At 43.8% G+C, this 21,529-nt stretch overlaps 1 protein-coding gene across 5 annotated transcripts in view; it reads right to left on the minus strand.

Moving 5' to 3' along the window:
* Nucleotides 1-21,529, minus strand: part of APBA2 (amyloid beta precursor protein binding family A member 2) — a 342,515-nt gene that overhangs the window by 31,406 nt on the left and 289,580 nt on the right. For all 5 annotated transcript variants that reach the window (XM_019504340.1, XM_019504341.1, XM_019504342.1 and 2 more), the window contains 4 exons: nt 13,045-13,230; nt 8,304-8,483; nt 5,339-5,551; nt 3,241-3,360 (listed from right to left, as the gene is read on the minus strand). In XM_019504340.1, coding sequence (XP_019359885.1) covers nt 3,241-3,360; nt 5,339-5,551; nt 8,304-8,483; nt 13,045-13,230 — 699 coding nt within the window. The remainder of the gene's footprint in view (nt 1-3,240; nt 3,361-5,338; nt 5,552-8,303; nt 8,484-13,044; nt 13,231-21,529) is intronic.

The raw sequence follows: 21,529 nt of genomic DNA on the forward strand, positions 1-21,529 counted from the left end.
CCCAACCTTGGCTCTAGCCAGCACACAGTGCTTCTGGGGGAGGCAGAAAAAACCCTGACACCCACAGCAACAGAAGGAGGAAAAATTCCTTCCTGGCCCCACATGGTAACCAGACAAGCCCAGAAGGATGGAAAAACAAGATACCCTCCCCTCTGCACTGCAAGCTGCAGCTACAAACACAACTCTATGCATCACACCATGATTGGAGAGCCAGAACTCCCTTTTCCATCCTCCTATTGTAGCAAAACCCCCAGTTTTTGGGTTTTGTTTTTATTTACCAATGGATTCCATCCCCTTCCCCAACCATTTCTGACTTTTTCTCTCCACCTCTATTCCCTATAGATAAGTATAAGTAAGCTAAGATGTAAGATAAGCTTTAACATTTTATTTTAGGTAGCAAGTTTTATTTTTCTCTCCCCTCTTTGCAAATAAGTGCCCTGCTATTTTGATATAGATATCCACTGTTTTATAAGTGATAATTATTGTGTTTATATTGATTTTTACTGTTCTATATTACTGTTTTACTAATACTATATGATTTAGGCCTACATATGTAAATTAACATAAGTCATGTCAAGTTTCCATCTTGTGTCCCCTGATGTCATAACCTATGACTCAGACCTACCCCTCCTATGTAACTTGGTTCCTGAATGAATGATGGTGCTTGAGAGTCAATGGCAGTAGGTCTAAAAATAGCTCCCTCTGAATGACCGAACCATCAACACCAATACCTGGACCAACGACCCAGCCATTGGAACCACCCTCAGCATTCAAGAAACAAAAGATAAGGCAACCCACCATTGTGCCAAGACTGAACATGCTCAGTAAGAACACCTGGAACCCTCTGGAACACGACTGACATTGCCTGGACAGGCCCTGCCATAGGAGATCAGAGGTAGTCTGCCCCATAAAAAGGATAGTGAAGACCAAGTCCTTGGGATGCTCTCTCCATCTGGACCAGCGCCATGCCACCGAACCTATCCACCCAGAGGCCCTGCCTGCAACCCCGCTCTGGGCAACAGCTACTGGACAAAGACCCCTTTCCAGCCTGGATAGGTAGCTATCACCCCCCACGCCCTCTTCAGCCAAGGACTTGGACTCCATTTCTCTTCCCTACCTGGACTCCAGCCCTTCCACTCAGTCTTTCTCCTGCTGCCATTGTGAGTGCTTGTGTGTGCGCACGTGTGTGTGCAAACCAATAACTTCATGGGGCTGTATAGTGTGTTGTCTGTTTAATAAACCTGTTATTTGGACCCCTGAGTTGGGTTTGCTTTTTTACAGTCTGGCCTTGCTCTAATCTCTGCTCCTCGCCCCTCTAATTTGTGTCTCATTTCTCCCTCTCCTGCTTCTGGCTCACCGCCACCTCCAACACCTGTCTTGAGCTCCTCTCTGCCTGAAAACCCCCTGTTTCTTTGCCACTGTCTTATCCCCACTGCCTTTTCCCCTGAGCTCCCAGGTTTTTGCCTCTGTTTCTTTCCTGGCTGTCTCTTCCTTGCCACCACTTATCTGCCCCCCTCCCACAATATCTCAGCTGTCTGCCTCAGTTTCCAGCCCTAAGCTCCCAGGTTTCTGTCTCTCTCTCTTTCCTGGCTGTCTCCTCCTTGCCACCAGGCTTTAATTTTTCTCTTGCACAAGTGACCTCGAGTAACCCTGGGGCCACTTCATCTTAAGTCCCTCAGCCAGCTTCTCTCTAGTCCACCGGTTCTAATTCTGGTTCTGGCAACTTTCACTCCCTACACTTTAACTCTCTTTCTCACCTTAACCTTCCCCCAAGTATCCCAGGTACCCCAAGCATGCATATACATACCATACCATCCAAGTTAGGAACTTACTTGTGTGTATGTGGGTTGTGAGTGTGTGTATGCATATATGTATGTCACTGTGTGCATGATATATGAATTGGTGATCTGTGTATGTGTACTGAGTGTGCAGGTATGGACAACTGATTTTTGTCTAACTTTTGGGGTGTATAGTGTATGTGCTTGAATTGGTGATAGGTATGCATGTGCCGAGGCTAGTTTGGATGCATATGTGCCTGAGTTGGTAGTGTGTGTGTGTGTATGCACCTACTTGATTTGTATGTTTGTATATGTGCAATTGTGTCACACCCTCCTGCCCAACAGCGCAATATTGAGATCCTGAGAGTTGGCCTGACCCCACAGGGCAACACTATCACTTCTGTAAATTCATCCCAGGTCCTTTTATCTTTCATAAGAACCCCTGTTGTGGATTTCTGCTTCAACCTCCTTAACGAGAGAGGCCCTTGCCTTAAGGCACTGCTTAAGTTCGATTGGGCACAACTTTAAAACTTGTCATCCATACTTCTACACATGAAGCATTTGCCATGTACTTTATATCTAAAATGGGAAATCTTTACAGACATTACAAGCTGTGAAGAGCCAGGAATGAGGCTTACACTTGTGACTTCAGGACAGACTGACTTCAGCACTGGCACTAACTACCCTGCATCCATTACATGAGAGGCTCGCTACTTCCATAACTGCAGCCTTGCTTCTCTCTTTTCACAGTTGCTCTTTCTGCTAGACCAGTGATTCTCAATCAAGGTGCCACAGCACCCTGAGGTGTGGCAAACTTCCCTCAGGAATACTGTAATGCAGGTGTTGCTGCTGTGGCAGCAGCCAAGTAAAACTATCCTATGTGCACTCCTGCATGTGAGATAGTTCCACCAGAGCATCTGTTTCCAGAAGGACCACAGAAGGGGCTGGATTGGGAAGAGCTACACAGTACAAGGCAGGCCCTGCCTACTTTAAGCTGATTGCAGCTCTAATGCAGGAGGATTGTGCACATATGCCACAGCCCTTCCTGCAATGGCTGTGCAGCAGACACCTAGGGCAGTTTAACCTGGAAGCAGCAGAACTCAGTTGTGAAGCACTGAGGTGAGTTAAGGCAGTACCAACAGGGAGTCCCAACTGGGGGCTCCCCCACATTTTAAAAAAGCAGTGGAGGGCTGCCCTGACCCTAAAAAGTTTGAGAACTACTGTGTTAGGCAGATAGACACCAAGGATATCCAATGTCCTAAACATCTCATGTTTACTCTGAGTTTGACTACATGCTTCAAGACAAGAGATATACATACATGCTTTTATTTCCCAACACATTCTGCACCCTGTTAACCAGGAAGCCCACCATATTCAAAGTGCACAATGAGCACACAAAACTAATTCTGTAATGTGTTTCAAAGCCCAATTAAAGCCATAAACACTAAAAGTATAGACTTACAATTCCATTCTGTACGCTGAAGCCCAGCTGATATTTCAGGTCTGGTCGTTTTATGAGGACAGTAGTGACAGGAGGACAGCTGACAATGTTCAGCTTCACTTGTGTCTGGTTCTTAAGACCCTGGAAAAATATCCCAAAAGTTAACATTTCCAGAAATGGCTCTTCATTTGTGCTCTCCCAGTTGGAAGTAGATGGACCAGCTAAATCCTGGTCCCTGAAGGAACATTTATCCTTTTGATTAGGAGTGAGACCTGGAACTCCTTCCAAGCTACTAGTACAGATAGTCATTCCAAAACCTTAACAATAACAATTGGATCTTCAGTCCAAGGACTTTGCAGCCCTTCATAAAAGTTAAAGGATAAAGTTTCATTAGTCCTGGAAGAGTGTATTTTTTTCTCAACTTTAGAGAAGGGATTAGTCAGGCCTCCCCTGCTTTCAAGACATTATCTGAACATTTCCCAGAATTATTAACAACTGTTCAACTCCTACAGTGTTTGCAATGGGATTCTTTGGGGGAAAGGGAAGAATGGGGGAGACTGTGCTGAGAACAAACTAACATATTTGAAGAACTACATTCAATATACTTTGGCTGGTCCTAGCCCTGGTAAATCCATGCTAGTAACTGTGAGAAACGATAATATATATGGCTCTGTAACAAGTGGGTGTCCCGGGGTTGGTCCCAAACATAGGCCCGCCCACTTGTCTTTGGACTAACCACCCACCTACCTCACCTGTCACACTTTGATATTAATGATTACTGGATGTTAATCAGGTGGGAGGCTACCCATTACCTGCCCTGGTGACAAGGGCCTATATACGACTGTGACCTTCCGTTATCGTGTCCCACGCATCACAGATGCTCCATGGCCTAACACCTGGCTTTATAACAATTCAATATAAACACTGGGCTCCGAACCCCATTCTCAGGCTCCGAGCCTCTCCCACTGGGACTAGGGCTCCAAGCCCCATTCCACTACATACACTAATTCATTACCCTAATCCCTTCATCTGGGAGCTCCCATTTTAGCTCCCCAAGGCTCAGGACCCGCCCCCCCAGAGCCTTATTCCCAGGTCCTTAGTACAACCTCAGGCTGCACTGAGAGCCTGGGCACTGCCACAGGTCCCTCCACCTGGCTTGGGCCCTGCCTCAGTGCTTGCAGTGAGCCTGGGCTTCTCTTGTCCAGATCTTAGCCACCAGGGATGTGGGGGCTGGGGTTAGAAGGTGCCCCATACTTGCCTTTCACCGGGGCAGTAAATGGCCTGGCACTTCTGTGGGACTGTCCCACCACAAACAGTCACACCAGGCCACCTGTACCCAGCAGGGTGCAGTTTTCAGTCATGCCCAAGACCATGGGGTCTCCTCCTTCCCCATAGCTCCCGCCCTTACCTCTGAGTTGTACTGAGAAGTAGCTCAGCCAGTGCTGCCTCTCCGGCTCCTGGCAGCAAACTGCTGCCCCTGTCATTCAGGGCCCCACCCTTATATACAACAGCCAGGCCCTGTTCCCTAATCAGGCAGCCCCACCTAATTGGGGTGGCGAGCAGCTGCAGACTGCCTTGCTGCTGCTGCTCAGGCCCCTGCAAGTAACAGCACTTTCTGCTCTGTTACCGGCTCCCAGACTTTCTCTGTGGAATCTTCATGGGGCTAATGGGAAGACACTGCCCCACTTGACCACCCCTGAAGCCTGGCAGCTCCTCTTTCTAAGTCATCCCATGTCCACCCCTTCCCTCTGCATGGACTCCAGCAGACAGATTTCCATGTAGTTTGGAGTAGATGGGGAAAGGTGGTGGTATAGACGTAGCCAAGCTCCATTCCCACAAGAAACTGTGACCATGTGGTTCACTCTGTACAGAACTGTGGGGTATGATTTGACTCTATGGATTTTGTAAATGACTCTTGCAGATATGCTCCTTTCCTTAGCCTTCACAGGTCAGTATTAAAATCTGTTCTAGAAAAGATATGAAACATCTAACTCAACCTCATACAGGTAAAATACAAATTACTGACAAGTGCCAGAGATTTGCAGGGCACTTTACAAACAGGCAATGTCATGTCTGCAGAGATTTAATCTAAGGCATGAACATGTTAAGGGTTGGATACCTTTATGATTCCCTGGCACGTTGCAAGAGGAAGACCAACTAAACTGGTCCCATTAATGGACATAATCTGGTCTCCAATGCTTAGTTTGCCTGAACGAGCTGCAGGACCTCCATTCATCATGTTAGCCAGGATAACTGTGGGCAGAATGGATCCCCATCCAGATTCCACAATCACTACCCCAAGAATTTCTCCCTTCTGCTTTTCTAGCTGGAGCTGCAATGAAAAGTCATACAAATTACTGTTTTGTTTTAATTACATTTCATCTGAATTTTCAACACTAATGTTTCAGTTGTTAAACAATTAAGAGTCACTACTTGCAAAGAAAAAAATTAATTTTCTTATGAACAATGACTTTTGCTTCAAAAGGCACAGTTGATTTAATTTTTTTAAGGAAAATGTGTAATTTTGTGTATGTTATATATAAACAGATGTATGATATATCAAACAGGTGTATGATATATGTAAACAGGCTTTCAATTTAAGAGTCTCATTTAAAGAAATACTGGATAACACCATTTTCTCTCCATGTGAATAATGCAGCAATTAAACCACATGTAGTATGTAATTTGCTATACTGCATAAGTCAGCCTTGTAAATAAAGAAGAGATGGGATAGAGCAGGGATCAGCAACCCATGGCATGTGTGCCATTGTGTGGTACACAAAGGCATTTTGCTTGGCACCTGCACTTTGGGGCAGACAGCAGGGCAGCTGTGTGGGCCCTGACCCTTGCTGTGGCAATGTAGCCTTGGCCCCTTCCCCATCGTACACCTCAAGGTACACGTATACCTACTTCCAACAACGAGCTGGGCCAGGGCTCCGCAGACCCCAATACAGCTTCTTGCAGCCTCTCCATCACTTGCTGCAAGTAGCCCAGGCTCTGTAGCAGGTGGCAGGACCCAGAGCCCAGGCTGGCTATGGCAAGCAGCTGGGAGGCTGCAAGTGGCTGTACCGAGGTCTGCAGAGCCCTGGCTCGGCTCATTGCTGGGAGCAGGTGCACATGTACCTTGGAGTGGATGGTGGGGAAAGAGCCATGGCTGCACTGCCTCAACAAGGATTGGGACCCTCATGGCTTTCCTGCTGTCCACTCCTAGCATGCCAACACCTTCCAAGTCAAGGTTGAAGTTGGTTTTGGTAATCTGCCCAAAAACATTGCTGACCCATGGGATTGAGAATTTCTATTCTGTAGAATCCAAGAAGGCAAGAAGACTTCCATAAAGGTTATTCCTCAAAGTATTAAAATGCAACCAATGTATAACAGCTGCAACATGAACACATGGCCTATCCTTATTCTTCTTGTTAGTTTACATGATTCTGTAAATGCTACTACTCCTATTTTCAAAAGGGTAAATTATAGCAGAAGAGTTATGAACACACAAAATGAAACCATTTTAGAGTCAATAAGGAGTTTTGCTTTTTCTACCCATTAGAAGATGGGCCTAAATCCCACCAATGGTGGAGCCAATGACAATTTTGCCACTACTGTGGGAACGGGATTTGGCTGCAATAGCTGAAGTACTATTAGGTTTTTCTGAAGTAAAGGCAAAATAGGAAATGCAATCCACTATCATAAAAGCAAGTAAGTATAACTAGGTGAGCTTGGTGAGCTGGTACTGAGTCAGAGGAAGTTTACTTATCTTCAGCGGTATCACCAACAATAAAATTCTGTTAATCAGATTTCAGAGGGTATTTTTACTGCTGGTCTATTGGAGAAAAGGATATTCTGCTCAATGGCTCAGCTAAATCAGATTGGTGGTCTTCACCCATTTTAACCAATAAAATTTACCAACCAAGACAGAAGAGGTGCCTCTTAAAAAGGTGTTATTTTTATTTTACAGTTACCTTTCAATACAAATCCTCACTCTACAGCTATCCATATAGGAGCTTACCATTTACTAGTAAACTACAGTTTGCTGAGTTTAAATTAATGGAATTTGGAATAAGTCTGATGTAATTGAAGCAAAAATTGAAACAGTATCTGTCCTGGTTATGATCATCTCACTGCAGAGCCAGAACCCTCATGGCACCATTCTGTCATGGTCTCTCTAAACAAAGTGACATTAAGGGCCAGCCTGTGACAGTTAGCCACTGGGCTGGAATGAGGCAGTAGGAAACTGAAACCTCAGGGAGAGCTTTAGTGTCTCTTCAGAAAGTCCAACTCTTTCCTGCAGTTGCTCAGGCTGCACTATCCTCTTACCATTATCCCACGTGCTCCCTGGGTGGAACGTACTCTGGAGATGTACGAAAGGAACAGTGTCTGTTTTCCTCACGTACAAGGACCTCACTCTAGTGTGGGAGGACAGAAATGGAGGAAGGTTCTTCATACTTCGTGCTGCTCTGGACACCCCCCAAGAGCCAAGAACAAACTGGCTGTGTTTGGATCCTGTCCCATAATTCTAGTATGCACCTCTTGATTAAGAAGTATTATTAGAGTGCCAGATAAACACTCCTGCTCTCCAACCTTTGCTGGCAACACTTACATTTTGGAGCAAAACTGTCTTGTATGCATGCCTTGAAAAGTTTAAATGTTTTTGTGGAGAACTAGAATGGGCATTAAAAGCACACTGCCTCAATACAGCAAAGTACATGTGGTGCATCTTCTAAGATGAAAAATGTCAGCTCATTTCCTAGAGATATATAGTATCAACCAGCAATATAAAATATATTAACAACGGTGGCTGTTTCTATTGTTACATCAGTACCCCCTTGACATCCTGAGCCTGGTGCAAAGTCATCTAAGATGTAAATATCAATGGAAGCAAAGTGCCCCAAAATAAAAGAAGAATAATTTTAAAAGCTCAAAAAATCATTTTGCTGATTTTATTAGCAAAATGCCAATAATAAAATTTGATGTCCATTACAAATGTACTGTTAAAATGTGACATCATATCTCTGTTCTATATTTACAGAAAGAAAAAAAAAGGAAAACTGGATCAATGTGGAATGAAAATCATAGACTGGCTTTACCTCTTTGCAGTTCTCTGAATTGGAGAAGTGTATAAGATCATCATTATACATTTCTTGGGTATTGATGATGTCACTATATTCTTTCTGGCTGAGATCCTCTGGGTTAATTCCATTAGCTCTCAGGAACTCCTGGTAGGCCACGCTGAAAGCCTGACCAATTGACTGAGCTATCAGCTGTGCCTGTGTGACACAATAAGATACAATTCAAGAGTCTGAGCAACACTCAGAGAAGTAATGCTACCCAAAGAAATAACAGAGCTAGCCTTCTTTTGGATGCACTAATAATAATAGACAAATACTAAATCTGTTATAAAGTCTATTACACGGAAATGCATCCTTTATCATTGAAAACAAATGACAAACTCAATTGGATGGGATATTGTAGCTGCAATGGTCTAAGAAATATGTGAGGCAAGGATTTGTGTGGGTGATATCTTTTATTGCACCAACTGCATGGTTGGGAGATGCTTAGACAAGCTTTTGAATGCCGGGCACTCTTCTTCTGAAGAGTAATCTGAAAAAGCAGTGTCCTAAGCCTATCCCAACCATGCAGTCAGTCCAAGAAAAGATAATCGCCCACAAAATCCTTGAAACTCAGTTGGATAAATTCTTGATGTCCTTTCATGAAGAAACTGCTACTAACTACATGCTGCTTTTACAAAGGTTTCTATAAGCTCAGTGGTGCCCAGCCTTCCCCCTGCCCCCCATGGGCTGGATGGACAGTGCTCAGTTCATCCATGGGCCAGATCCAGTGTGTGAGATGGTGAGACTGTGTTTGATCCAGCTGCGTGCAGGGGTCAGAGAGAAGCCCAGCCTCAACTGGGTCCCATGGGGGGAGGAGGTGTGGTCCAACCCCAAGCCAGCCATGTTGGGGAGGGGAGGGAAAGGGGGTGTGGCCCCAGTCTGGCAGCATGGGGAAAGGCGGCATGGCCCAGACCCAATGAGGGGAGGAGGCATGGCTTCGCCATACAGGGGAGAGAAGGGGGTAGTACCATGGCAAGGAAATTTGGTACCTGGGCAAGCCCGCAGCAGCAGCAGCCCACCTTCACCCTGTGCACAGATCTGGGGGGCACACCCTCCCAGTGCATGCAGCAGTGGGAGCCACCCTCCCACCTGTCCCCGCACCTCCCGAAACAAGCCACTCATAGCTCCATACCATGCCTCACGCTGGCTGGCACCCCTTTGTTTTGGCACCCTGAGTAGCTTGGTAACAGGGGAGGACAGCAGTATTACTTGCCCCTGCTCCCCCACCATCAAATTTCCCAACTCATGGGGAGTCCCAGGGGCCAGATGCAATAGTTCTGCAGGCCACGTATGACCTATGGGCCAGAGGTTGAGCACCCCTGCTATAGATGAAAGGTTTTCAGGCTTTATCATAGCATGGTAAGCATGTTAACACAAATATTGTTGCATGTTCTGAGCACTCTGTATGCTCTTATCACAGTGCACAGTCCCCTGCGACATAGAATGGAGCAGTCTGTACTTGTATCTGTGAGCATAGTACATTCTCTTTCTTTGTGATTATTATTCAGGCCTCACATGGTGAAGACAGATGCACAGTCAGGTTTACTGCTCTGTCACTGGTATATTCTCTACACTTATATCACTGCATGTGCTGCCTCTGGAGTCCACTTCCTTTTATTTTACTGATGTTATACTGCCTCATAGCTCCATCAAACCCTTACTTAACCCAGAACAGGGCTGTTCAACCAGTGTTAAATTGGGGCTTAATTGTGGCTCCCGGGCTCCTGCCTGGCCACTGCCACCCCTGCATTTCTCTGGCTGCAGAAGCAGTCAGGGGCATGGGTGACTGGAGCCACCTTAGTTGGGGGGGCACATGCCCCCCCCCAATGACCAGTTAGCAATTGGAGGGGAGGACATGGTCAATTGCCCCGACTGGGGAGGAGTCCCCCTGCAGCCAAATGCACTGACCAGGGGGCACCCTGATTGTGCTCACTGGGGGGGAGGGTAAAATTTACCAAAAGCAGCTGCAGCACTCCCAGAAGTGGCCATGGGGCTTTCAGAAATGGCCATGGTCTACATCCTGCACTCACACTCCTTAGCTGGCACTCGCAAGGGGGGCATCAGCACTCCTGCCTGCCCTCCCACCCGTCACATGGCCTGACAGGTGGTGCACCAGCACTTTCAGGGGGTGCACATGAACCCCTGTGCACCCCCTATGCATCGCCACTGGTCAGGGGCTCTGAATGCCCTCTCCCTCCAGCTTCCCCTTCCCCACACCAGAAAGAAGGAGGTGCAGCATAATAGTCTGCAGTACTGAGGGAGCCTGCAGCCTGGGGTACCTGAGAGGCAGGATGCAGTGAAGAAGCCTGGGAGGAGCGACCTAGGTGAGGTGGGGTAGGGCACTCAGGCACTTGATGCAGCAGAGGAGGGGAAGTCCCATGCACACTGTGCAGTCAGAGGAGATAGGGAACTGGGGTGCACATTGCAGCAGGGGGACATTCAGCGCAGCAGGGAGGACATGCATTGTGTGGGCCCTGGGGCATGCAGCCCTCAGCTGCCAAGAAGCTTGACATCCCTGACCCAGACCAGTACCTACCCTACATGCCAGCATGAACAATTTTTAAAAATGTGACTGTGCCTCACTGAACTACATAGTTTTGTGACAGCATGTCCCTTTTAAAAGCAGAGTGTGAACCAATCAAACACTACTAGACATGCTCTTCCCACATTTAGCACAACTCTGCTGAACTTTAGCTGGTTCTGGTCCATGTTTATGATACTTTTGTGTAGAATCTTTTTGACTATATGCAGTCCTGTGCAATATGAAACAATTGCCCATTACTGTTTACTGTAAGAGAGCTTAATAAAAACCATGATTGACTTTCTGGAAACTAAGGTCAGACACATTAGAAATGAACAGACAGCTAGACAGATCATAACAACAATACTAAGCATTTCAAATATCCAGAGTATATGCAAATATGAACTAAGTAATTAAGATAAACTTATGGAGTTCTGTAGAAAACTTTGCTTTGGTTTCCACTAGATGTCACTATAGCACAGAGAGACAGAGGTAAAACGAGCAGGATGAATTTTTGTGCCCCGTCAGTTTTCTTATCTGAAGTTTTTATTTCTCCTGGTATGAATCCACTGCAATCACAGGAGAATGCTAGATTAGATTTGATACATCAGTGTGACTTATGGAAACCCAATTTCACCAACAGGATATTAACAACTCCTGCTGACTTAAATAGGAGCTGCATGTATCCTACAGTGTAGGGTTCTTCAAAAACAGCAGTGATCAGCTATGGCCCACATAAAATGTGTGATTATTTAGTCCAATAATATAAGATTTGAAGGTCTGCAGAATTCTGAAGTGGCTACCTGCTATCAAATGACTGACACCACCCAGGTTCAGTCAGGCATGTGCAGACTACTACTACATATGGCAGAAACAGATTTAATCTAACATTTCTAGCCCTTCACTTTACTTTCAAAATCCATTAATCCTCTACTGTGAGTGAAAATAAAGGTATGAACTCTGATGTGGTCCCTACCTTTCCTTTTTAAGGAAGTAAGCAGGCTTATCAAGATACAATATCCTGAATAAACTGGCCAAAGAGGGCTGTACAGCTGAAAAGATACCACATTTTGTAAACACATTCCAGCCCAGAGTAGAGAGTGATATAATGACAGAACTCACAACCACTTTGGGGTACCACCTTTGCAGAGCACCCAAGTCACTTTTTATTACACATAACCTTTTATTAAAAAGTATTGCTGAATTCTGGTTTCATGTAAACAGCTGCAGTAAGTGGTTTTATTGACCATATGGTATTAAGAAAAGTAAAATTTGTAACCATTAAGAGTGCTTTGCACATACTCAAAACTAATGGATCCAACCCAGTCGGATCTACCAGTGAAACAGTAGACTGTTCTGGGGCCCCCTGCAAAAAATAGTTTTGGGGCCTCCTGCCCCAAAGAAGCCAGCGATGGTAGCGGGGCAGAGGGAGGGGGTGGCGAGCAGCCAAAGAAGCCAGTGGCAGCGGCAGCGTCCGGGGGGGGGATGGTAAGCAGACAGATGTGAAGCTGGTGGCAGCAGCAGCTGTTGGGGGGAGGGGGCGGACACAAAGGACCCCTTAGCTGTGGGGCCCCCTGCGGCCACTGGTTTCACAGGCTAGGACAGGTTGGCCCTGAGGCCAAGGCCTCTTTATGCCTATCCATTAAGATCTTTTGACCTAACCATTTTGTGGGCCTGTCAGCAATTTATCATCATTTAAAGCAGCTCCAAGTTTAGAGAAGGCCAAGAACAGTCTCTGGCCAGCCCCAAGACTATGGGAGTATAAATGCAGCATAATAAGCTTAATAAGACTTAAAAAAGCAAAAGTTTAATAAAGCAAAATTATCACATTTTTACCTAGCAAATGCAAATGCCTACTTTGGCCATCCATGGCAAAACATACCATTAAAAAATCTGTATTATTAAGCACTGACATATTTGCACTGCCTGAAAGAGCACAAAGGATTTCCATAATGGAGTCTGACAAGAAAAAGAAATGATTTGGGGGTTGAAAGATTTGTAGGTAGAGGAGAAAACAAGGTAAAACCCCTGGGGACAGAAAAGCAATAACAAATTGTAAATTATCTAGTCAATATTTCAAAGGATTCTCTCATTAGAAAGTAATTCCTGATAATGACAATGCATTCATGTGAAAGACTGAGGTTTCTGAAGTTCCCTAACTGACATACTGTTTTTAAAAAATAACAATTTACTTACATCCTCTGATTCAAAGACATGGCATATCATTTTGTACTGTTTCTTTCCTTCCTGGGCACCAGGTGTTGTCTCAATACAGTCTTGAGAAGCTGACCTTGGCATCCGGCGTCTTGCCATTAAAACAACAATGTTACCAATATCAGCAATGTATGAGATTGTGCGTAGTGCATGATCCATCATTGTTTCCTACATAAAGCAAAGGATAAACAAAAGTATTCTCTGTGCATACTATTTCTCCATAAATTTTGCATTTGCTTTCACTCTTATGACCTATTTCTTGGGCATCACAACAGTCAACTAAACTGGTATCCCCTGGTACATGTTATATGGGGCCACGTCCTATATTCCTAAGTCAGTTAAAAGCAATCAAAACTCAATTTTTGTTATGGAAAAGCATCCATTAAAAACCATGCCAGAGCAAGACTGCAGGTGTTTGGCTCTGGGGTGCCACTCCAGTTAAGCACGTCAGACCCCAGATAGAAGGAGAAGATGTTTCAATATTATAGAAAAAATTTCATGGTGTTAAAAATAACACATGAGCTTTGCAAATGATTACTCTCCAAAGTTCAGTAGATTCATTTCACAGTGACAGAAGGAGTTTATGACAAGGTCATGAAAACGTCTTACTGTTAGGAGGACAAGCTAAAGAGCATTCAACAAATTGTAACATCAAACTTTTCCCAAAAGAATATAGAAATATTTTTCTTCCCTCAAATAAGAGATTGTTAATGTAATGTTTTCACCCCAAAGGGAAGCTGGATAGGTGAAAAAATTATAGTGATTTCAACGGGGTTTATGTCAGGGTGAAACGACTCGGTGCATATCAGCTGATGCAGGGTAACTGTTGTCTGGTCTATTCTATCCCACAAGAAGCGGAACCTAAATCAGGGCAATTTACCCCTAAATGAAGCAACTGCTAAATTAATGTGGTTTAGTTTATAATTACTGTAGGACAGAAAGGACTCTTAAAATAAAGTTACAGCAGACATATTATAAGTACCTCCCTGCCTCACCAAACACACACATTTTAATTCAATGTAACTGTTTCATCTGCTAAGGCTTCTCTCTCTTACTGGCTTCCTCACCATTTAAATCATACCACATTGGCTGTACATAAGGCAGCCTAGTCTAGAATCTGGGCACTAAAACACACTCGTATATTTACCTAATTAAATACCCAAATAATCCCAGAGAAGTCATTGGCACTGCTCACATCCTTAAAGGGAAGAACATGTCTTAGTACTTTGCTGAGTTGAGGTTTGAATGTAAGGGAGTCTATATACACATCGCTTCTGAAGTTGGCCCATCGCGGGGGCAGGCAACTGTCAGCAAATGTCAGTTTTTGTTTAGAGTATCTGGGCAGGACTCCTGAAGTTCCACCATCTGCAAGGTGAATGCGACAGGCAGCTATATAATACGTCACACAGCAGGGCAACAGGAAAGCCATGGAGAAATTCTCTTGGTTACAGCAGGTCAGCCCAAGCGTCTGCACAGGACCACCCCAGTAAGGCTAATCCAGCCATGTGGGACTTGGAAATCTGGCAGCAGGGGCATGGTGGCAATGTTATTTGACACCATTTCCTCCCTGCCAAATTTCCAGACCCTGGGGAGACCCGCAGGCCAGGTTACATGGCTCCATTGCCTGGGGGTTGAACACCCCTGCTCCAGGGTATTCCAAGTTAATGAGAATGCGCCAAATCAAAATCTTCATCAACCCACAGTCCAGTTCAGCTCACCACCTGGCAACTGAGTAATACTGGGGGAGCTATTGCAACTATATTTTAACTTGGAGCAATTTTTGCCCTTTGATTTTGTTTTTCCATGGAAACTTGCCCAAAGTATGACCTAAGAAAGATCATACCTATGAACCAGCTGAATTTTACTAAATACAAAAAAAGAATAAAAATTAGAAGCAATCTTTAAGTGCATCTCAAACCTTCCTGTGCCTAACTGAAATCTTTTCATGTTGCATATTCTTGACAGGTTATTTTTGCCTTTTGAACCCCTTTCCATTTTCAACATTATGAGTAAAATCTCAGCCTATCACTGTTAGATATTTTCTCTTAGGCATGCATCATTCACTGTACAATGTCTTTGAGTATTAAGTTACCACTGGACAAACGTGAAGTAAGTGAATATTTGCTGTCAGGAAATAATTTTTTATTACTGAATTTGTTTTAATCCATATACTGTCATCAGTTTGTGTGTTTGGATTTTTTTGTATTCATCTTAACCTTTGTTTTACTGATCTGAGTTTCATGCTTCTAACAAAAAACAGTGTTTCCCACAAGGAGGAGTCTTCAAGGACATTTTTAATATTGATTCCTGCACAACTCTGTTCTGTATTTAAATCTGTACTAAGTTTTATCATCAGTAAGCTCAGTACTGACTGTGAATAAACTAGCATGGGTCACTAGCTAGCTACTATTTAAGAGGTCAAATTTGCAAAGTACTTTGCATATAAATAATATTATTACAGTTTATGATAATGTATGGTTACCAATGACATTGCTAGAGAAATGTTCTGGAAGGACTTTAAAACATTTAAAATACTGGAATACTGCAAAGCTGCGCAGTTTTTTTCTGCTGCTGTTCTAGCTAATTACTTGTCAATTTATACAGATTTTATACAACCCTCTTTCAAAGTGATCTAATTTTACCTTTAATTTTCTGCAAAAAAATTATGCAATTCTCCTAAACCCACTGTATGGTCTGTTGCTATGGAAGATGTTCCATTGTGCCTGAAACCTTTTATGTTAAAAATGAGAGGTTTAGGAACGCTCAGACAATCAAGTAATCTGACTGACTGAATGTCCCTAAAGTATTTTGAAAATTACCATTTTTGAAGAACGGCTTCAGTTTGTAAAAGGAGATCTAGTTAGTATTCAGGAATCTAAGAATGGGAAAATGTAGGCTGAGCATCAGGAAAAACTACTTAGATTCCAATGTCAGAAGTCTAACTAATAGAGGAAGTCAAAAGACCATAATTACAGGATATGTAAAACTAGCCTGTACAAGCATGCTTCTGAGGCCATATATAGATGGCCCATTTTTACAGGGAAAAAAAGTTTGTCCTGTGATCCTACAGACATACAAGATGACTGTTCTGCTTCGTCTCACTGAAAAACACAGGATAAAATGTGCTATTGCTTTTTTCTGGGACATCATATTGCATGTCTGTAAGGTTATTGCGGGTCATTCCTAAACAAGCTGGCTAGGATGTGTGCTCTCAGCAGCCACCTAGAGGAACAGCAAAGCAACTGAGAAGGGCTATGTGCATAAATGACTGTGCCACCCCTGTTTTGATCTGGGTCAAAACCCGGGATAATCAGGACCATGTCAATATCTATTTATGGCCTCATAAATGTTTCAAGTTGGGCACCCAGAATTACTAACTGCTTCTAAAAAGGTTTGATAAATTCAGGACATATATTCCCATCTTTGTTTTTCCGTAGGTCCTTTATAAATGTTGCCATACTTAAATGTGAAGTATCCATCTTCTTTAAAAATAGAAGTATTATCTGTAAATTCTGCTTTGCTGGTTTCATTAGTTTATTTTATGTATTGCTCAAGTTGGCAGGATAATTGTGTAGCTGGTCAGAAACAGTGGGGGATGCTATTTTTCTCTTAGGCATAAGCGGTTTGGACTGAACAGCTAAAACATTAATCGAATCTTCTGCCCAAGTAGGAATACAAACATCCTTGTTCTTCAATCAATTCTTTTTTGATTTTCTCTGTGTATTTAGCTTGAAACCAATATATTATTTTATTATTTCCCTTCTTAACATTTAGGTCCTTTGTCTAGGAGAGAAATGACCTCTGCCACTGGTTCCATAACCATTGTTCTCGCCTATGCAGTTGTGGGGAACAGGAAGAAACCTGTGACAGTGGCCATGTGATAGCACAGTGAGTAACTGTTGGAGACCAGTAATCACTAAGTGGTGCGATGTGAAATTTCACCCATTCCAACTACAATACACGGTAATTGGGCTACTGAAAACAAAACTGTGAAGTTGGGTAGACTGTTTTGAACAGAAGCTGCCAAAAAACTTTTCCCACCCTGATGCAGTACAGCACCTTGTGCACAGCCACAACATATACCCAGGGAAAAGCGCTGACTGACCAGAACATGCAGTACAACAACTAGGGATGGCTCATACGATTGAGCTTTTCTTTTTGCCTTTGCCATAAGCACTTCGGTGTTCTTCTTTTGGCCTTGTGAAGTTGGATAACCCATCTTCTGACAAGCTGACAATCTACGCAACTGTCTGCTCTGAAGAACTATTCTCACACATACACATACTCATTAATGTAGGTGTTATAAAAGGGGAGGGGGAGCTGTTGTTTGGGAATGTACATCAGCTGTTAGGATGCAACTCTTAGGTATGCATGAGCCTATAATGATACAGGATAACTAAATCACCCTGACTTTGGTTCTGAATGAAACAGGGTTTAAATTTGGAACAGTTTTGCTAAACTTGTCTTAGTGAAGAATCACAAAAGCCCAACAGCTGCATCATAACAAGTTATGCCTGTATCTAGTTTATATCAGTGTAATTGTTATATTTGTCTATATCCTGAGAGAATCTCTCATCACTGATATAGGGAGCCTGACATCTGAGCATTAGCCTGCCAAATTAAAATGCTCCCTTTTTTCCTGACAAAATGGAAAAGATTTTCAGGTCAGGAGAATAATTGTTTTAAGAAGTTTTGTACAATGTAATTTGACAAAACTAGGAAAATACCAACACTGAAGTCTTATTGGAAATACCTCTCTTGCTGCAAATAAAAAAAAAATCCATGAATTATTGTTTAAAATGTTTTTCTCAATCTCTAAATGAAATATTCTTTATTTGTCCCCAAATTGTGAGAGAAATGTGATACTGGCTGCTGACAAGGCTTGTGAGTTTCTCTGAGGTTTCACAAGAACCATCTGGATCTATAGAGGCCCTAGCCATCTTGGGAACTCTGCAGAAATAATTGTTTTTCAGCAGTCTGATTTCTGTGTGTTATAAGGACATAATCATATATGCACAGATCACAGACTGGAAATGGGGCAATACATACAGCTCTGCACTTCACCTCTTCTGGCATGAGTTTCTTTCCCTACAAACACCACCTACAAGCACCTAAAGATTCTTGTAGATCCAGCAAATTCTGTCTACACAAATATACTTCACTTCTGTTTAGTATAACTAAATGTTGGAATAAGCCAAATAAAAAATAGTAACCATATAGTCATGTTGTTTAATTTTTCCTTTCTCGTAGAATCATAGAAAATTAGGGTTGGAAGGGACTGCAGGAAGTCATGTAGTCCAGCCTCCTGCTCAAAGCAGGACCATCCCCAACCAGCTTATTGCAGCCAAAGATTTGTCTAGCTGAGTTTTAAAATCTTCCAAAGATGGAGAGTTCACAACCACTCTGGGTAATCTGTTCCTGTGTTTTATGACCCTCCTAGTCAGAAATGTTTTCCTAATATCTAACCTAAACTTCCCTTGCTGCAATTTGAGACCACTGCTCCTCGTTCTGTCATCTGCTGCCACTGAGAACAGTCCAGCTCCATCCTCTTTTGAACTCCCCTTCAAGCAGTTGAAGGCTGCTATTAAAACCCCCCTCAGTCTTCTCTTCTCTGCACATCAGGAGACATTACTTTACAGTTAGGGCTGCCAGGCTCTGGAATGGGCTCCCAAATGAGGTGGTGCTCTTTTCTACCTTGGGGGTCCTCAAGGGGTCTTCAAGAGGAGGCTGGACAGATATTTGACTGGGGTGATATGACCGCAGCACCTGCCCAGAATGATCTGATTAGGTCCCTTCTGACCCAAAGCACTATGAAACTAAGTAAGCCCAGTTCCCTCAGCCGCTCCTCAGAAGTCATGTTCCCCAGCTCCCTAACCACTTTTGTTGCCCTCTGTTGGACTCTCTCCAATTTGTCCACACCTTTCTGTAGCAGGGGGCCCAAAACTGAACACAGTACTCTAGATGTGGCCTTACCAGTGCTGAATAGAGGGGAATAATCATTTCCCTTGATCTGCTGGCAGCACTCCTACTAATACAGCCCAGTATGCCATTAGCTTTGTTTGCAACAAGGGCACACAGCTGGCTTATATTCATCTCACTGTCCACTGTAATCCCGAGGCGCTTTTCTGCAGAGCTGATGCTTAGCCAGTCAGCTCCCAGCCTGTACTGGTGCATGAGATTGTTTCATCCTAAGTGAAGGACTTTGCATTTGTCCTTATTGAACCTCATGAGATTTCTTTTGGTTCAATCCTCCAATTTGTCTAGGTCACTCTAAATTGTAGCCCTATCTCCAATGTACCTACTACTTCCCCCTAAACTTGCTGAGGGTGCACACTCCACTCCATCTTCCAGATCACTGATGAAAATACTGAATGAAACCAACCCCAGAACCAACCTCTGGGGAACTCCACTTTATACCAGCTGGCAACTAGGCATCGAGCTCTTGACTACTACCCTCTGAGCCCTATGATCCAGCCAGCTTTCTGTCTACCTTAGAGTCCATTCATCCAACCTGTACTTCCATAGCTTGCAAGAATGTCATGGGACACCGTATCAAAAGCCTAGCTACAGTCAAGGTATAGTAAAATCCCCACTATTTGGGATTTTACTAACCGGCATTTCTAGCAACTGGAATTTCTGGCTGGCTGGCTGGATGCGGGAGGGGTTGGGGTAAGCTCGCACACGGCTGCTGCCGCCACTCCTCCCCCTGCTCCACATGCAGCTGCGCCACCCCTCCCCACCCCAGCTCTGCGTCCAGGCAGAAACCCCGTGCCCTCAGGTAACCGGCATTTTTACATTACACAGCATCCCCCATTCCCCACTTGTGCCGGATATCAGAGATTTTACTGTATATCACATCAACTGCTCTCCCCACATCCACAGAGCCAGTCATCTCATCACAGAATGCAATCTTGTTGGACAGGCTCTGTCTACCTCCTTAATTTCTCACTTTTTTTTCTTCTACAACGCTTGCACAATTTTCTTCTCTTTCTTTCCCTTTCTGTATCCAGTCTTCTCTTGTTTCTTTCCCCTTGCCTTCCTCCCTAAATTGTTGCTGTGAAACTCCTGTTAGTTTACTCCCTGATGACTAAATCATGCAACACAGCAGCTAGAAGAGGAGACACAAGGGTAGTTGCCTCAGAGAAAACATTCAGTAGCTACATGTGCAAATGATTTTAAACCAGTACAGGCAACCACTCACTGGTTTGATGCAGGGAAATAGACTGAACAGTTGGCCCTGATCCAAGGTGATAATGCACATTGAACTGGGTAAGTAGTGGCAATAAAATGCTAACTACTAAAGTGTTAAAAGTTAAATGCCTATTTTTGGAGTAAAAATCAGAATAGTTTAAAATCAGTTACTGACACCAAAACCTTCCATGCAAACCACACAATAAAATTACAGATGGGTGAACACACTGAACAGTATGTTGCAGAAATAGATTTATATCATTGCCATAGCTATAAAAGAGCAGATTGCCTCTGCCAGCTGTAACATCAGCTACAATAGAGCCACAGCAATTAAGTCAAACAAGAAACTTCTCTAACTCCAGTGAATTGAGCTGTCTGTACACTGTCCACATCTCAGCTCCATACTCTAAGGTATGGATCACGACTGCTGGATAAATCATGAGCTTGGTTTCAGATCTGATGCTACGATCTTTGAACACCCATTTCCTCAAGTATCTGAAGGCTGCACTTGCACTTGTAGGGCAAGATTGAATTTCTTTGTCTATGCCAGCCTTTTGTGATAGATGGTTTCTGAGGTATAGGAAATACTCAGCATTTTCCAGAGTCTCACCATAAATCTGAATTACTAGAGCTGGGGACTGCTCAGCAAGAGCTTGTTGCTGGAAGACCTTAGTCTTTTGAACGTTAAATGTTAGTCCCATTTTCTTATATGCATGGTAAAAATGTCAACAATTGCTTGAAGGTCTGCTTCTGAGTGAGAACACACTACAGCATCATCAGCATACTGAAGCTTGATGATTGAGGTTGGGGTTGTCTTGGTTTAGGTGTGGAGTCAGCTGAGATTAAACAGTTTACCATCTCTTCAGTATTTTAGGTCCACTCCAGCTGGAAGCTTGTTGGTGGTTAGATGTAGCATCTCAGTAATGAATATCAAGAAGGGTGTTGGAGCAATGATGCAGTCTTGCTTAACTTCAATCTATGATAGATCTGTTACTGAGAGCCACCACTCTCATACTGTCACAGAGCAGGCAAGGAATAGTGATGAATTTTGGTGAGCAACCGTACTTCAGAAGGGTCCTCCACAGCACTTCTCAACTGACAGAGCTGAAGGCTTTTCATAGTTTCATAGTTTCTAGGGTCGGAAGGGACCTGAGCAGATCATCTAGTCTGACCCCCTGCCATGGCAGGAAGAGCACTGGGGTCAAATGACCCCAGTAAGGTGGTCATCCAACCTCCTCTTAAAAACCCCCAGGGTGGGAGCCTGCACCACCTCACT

Source organism: Gavialis gangeticus, unplaced genomic scaffold (assembly GCF_001723915.1).
Source record: "Gavialis gangeticus isolate Ggan-Ray unplaced genomic scaffold, GavGan_comp1, whole genome shotgun sequence".
NCBI classification, from domain to species: domain Eukaryota; kingdom Metazoa; phylum Chordata; order Crocodylia; family Gavialidae; genus Gavialis; species Gavialis gangeticus.